Here is a 2,628-nt window from a genome sequence, read left to right on the forward strand (position 1 = left end):
AAGCGGCAGGAGGCGACAAAGGGTGACGGATGAGGAAGGCTGGCGGCGGGGCCTGCAGTCTGCCAGCTGAGCCGGCCGCGGAGGGCCAGCAGGGCTGGCCACAGGGTGTGCTCAGGCCGTGCCTTCGTTTTGACACCTCTGCAGAAGCAGAGGGTGCTTTGACCCCGAGGGCTTCCTCTAAACCCCCAAATACCAGTGTGGGGGTGCATGTGGGTTGGAAACAGGGCAGTCACGCTGCACCCAGACCGAGACGTGCCTGGGGAGCTGCCGCTGGAAGTGCAGTGCGGCATAGCTGCCAGCTCCGCAGGGTATCAGCAGGAGGATCACCATCAGCATAGCCACCGCACGGGGAATGACTTTGCAAGAATGTGTCATTTAGGTCACATCCCTCACAATCACCACGTAAGATGCCTTCCTGAAGTACTGAAAATATTTTGCAGGGAGTTAAGAGTATACCGCATGTAGAAAGAAACTTTTACAAATTAAAATATGTATCAATAACCTAAATGCTGTTATGTTCAGTTAAAATGTAATCCTAAATTAAGACATCACAGGCAGATGCATCTACATATGGCAGAATTTGGTCTTCGATATTCATCCTTCTTCTATGCCTTGTGCTATTTTTTCCATGTGCTCTCCAATTATTTTGGGGTTTTATTAGTATTTTCTTTCTTTCACCTGACCACTGTCCTTCATTGTTCCTTTCCTCACTGAAAGTGCCATCCCACACCAACTTACACTGACCTAGATCAGCACAGCGACAGTGCTGCCTCCCCCGGCCTTCACGCACGTCTCTTCTGTTTTCCATTAGCACTCTTATTATCACAGTCCTGTGGTTCAGCTAGCTGACTTGGCAGAAACCTCACCCAACAGCAAAAAAAAAAAAACCCTAAAAGGTGATGAACGTGTACCTGGATCCACCCCCCACGAAGCAGTCGTCCATGCCGCTGTACAATGGCTAGTGCTGCCTCGAGGGAAGGGACAGAACGCGTAGGTCCTCTCTTAGAGGAGCTCAGGCCATAGTGGAATACACGTTGGCTGACGGTAGAGTTTCACAACTGGCATAACCTGATGTCAGCGTGTGACGCCACCGAAAGGAGCAATCCCTCCTGCTCTCAGCTGGGCTTCTCTACTGGGATCGCTGCCAACGAGACACAGGTAAACTAGTGCTGCAGAGTTAAATGACAGATACAGCCAATGATAAATTGTATTTAACACCATTATAGAAAGCTAATTTAAAACATGTTTTCTACATTTGCTCATTAAATTGCATCTGTTGCTGGGATCTGTGGGATAGCAGCACTCCTTCACAAGTACAAGCAAGGCCTCCCTGTGCAGTATCAGATTGTAAGTGATGTATCTTAAAGGAAAACTGGGGCCTGATGAAACTAATCTACTGTGTTAACAGAGGCCCATAGTTCTGCACTGACCTCTGTAGAGCTAGCTTATTGGTGATGTAGAGACTGCAGCAGAACAATTAAGATTGGTGTGAATGAATTACGAACAGCAATGCATATGTGAAAGCAATGTAAAAGCAGCACGGCAAGGGTTAAAAGAATGACCGAGAGCACAGCTGAGAGCTTGCTGTGTAAGCCCAGAGCAGAAGGCCTGCACTCCGACAAGGCACCATCAGAGATGATTTGTCAGAAGGCCTGTGCTCTGGGAACAGGAGGATGGCAAGAAGGTCAGAGCACGCTGTAAATGCCATCCCTGCTGCCACAACAGGAAGGCAGAATGTAGCCATGGAGATATCCAAAATAAGGAAACAAAGAAAAGGGGGAACGACCCTGCCTAAGATTAATGGAGGCTGAAGTAATCAAGAATTGGAGGGAAGCAACAGATCACGTTATTCTAACTCCTCATCATAAAAGACCTGCCCAGAAAGAAGTTTATCATCACCCATCCAGAGGATACCAAGAGACAGTAAGGGCTCAACAGCGATGGCAAGGACTGGATGGGTAGCATTCTCTTGCACACGAGCCGTGCTGGCTACGCCACTCGGACGCACAACTCTTGGAGCTTGCAAGTATGGAAGTGTGAGAAAATGTGAGTGAAGCGTATGAGGAAATTATTGTGGGAGACCAAAATCAGTTATTTCTAAATAATTACCTTCCAGTTCCTTAATGCCTCACAGTGCGCTGTTGAATTCCTAGACCTTCAACCACCCCACGGAAATGAGAGGATGGTCTACCCGCTCATAGCAGCTAACAACCTACTGCTAAATTAGAAACCTCGATGACAAATTGAGTAGTTATTAGTCAGATCAACAGCTTTGACAGTTTGTCATAATGGATGTTCTAACAAAATAACACCACAGAATGAATGCTGTGGATTTTTAATTGCTATATACAATAAAAAGAATGAGGGAATTTTTAAGGAGTCCTGATCAAGCTGGGAAGGCTGTAATGATGCAAGACGCTCTAGCCAGAGAGAGTGACAACAGCCTCTCAGAAATACTTGCACTGGAGCAACGCTCACAAACCTCGAAGGTGACATTGCAACCAACTTTATTCAGCTTGCCTGCATCAATAATAAATATTTAACTCCTTCCGGCTGTGAACAAAACTGAGCACGCTGCTCACCAGATACCACCCGGAGCGGCACCGCAGGGCGAACGTCACGGCCGCC

At 47.4% G+C, this 2,628-nt stretch overlaps 1 protein-coding gene across 1 annotated transcript in view; it reads left to right on the forward strand.

Annotated features, from left to right (window-relative positions):
* The first annotated feature begins 207 nt into the window (after positions 1 to 207).
* Positions 208 to 2,628, forward strand: part of MASTL (microtubule associated serine/threonine kinase-like) — a 20,569-nt gene continuing 18,148 nt past the window's right edge. Inside the window, exons 1-2 of the mRNA XM_009329133.1 lie at positions 208 to 402; positions 1,599 to 1,675. Of these exons, the coding sequence (XP_009327408.1) occupies positions 208 to 402; positions 1,599 to 1,675 (272 nt within the window). The remainder of the gene's footprint in view (positions 403 to 1,598; positions 1,676 to 2,628) is intronic.

This window comes from Pygoscelis adeliae, unplaced genomic scaffold, assembly GCF_000699105.1.
Source record: "Pygoscelis adeliae isolate BGI_AS28 unplaced genomic scaffold, ASM69910v1 Scaffold427, whole genome shotgun sequence".
NCBI classification, from domain to species: domain Eukaryota; kingdom Metazoa; phylum Chordata; class Aves; order Sphenisciformes; family Spheniscidae; genus Pygoscelis; species Pygoscelis adeliae.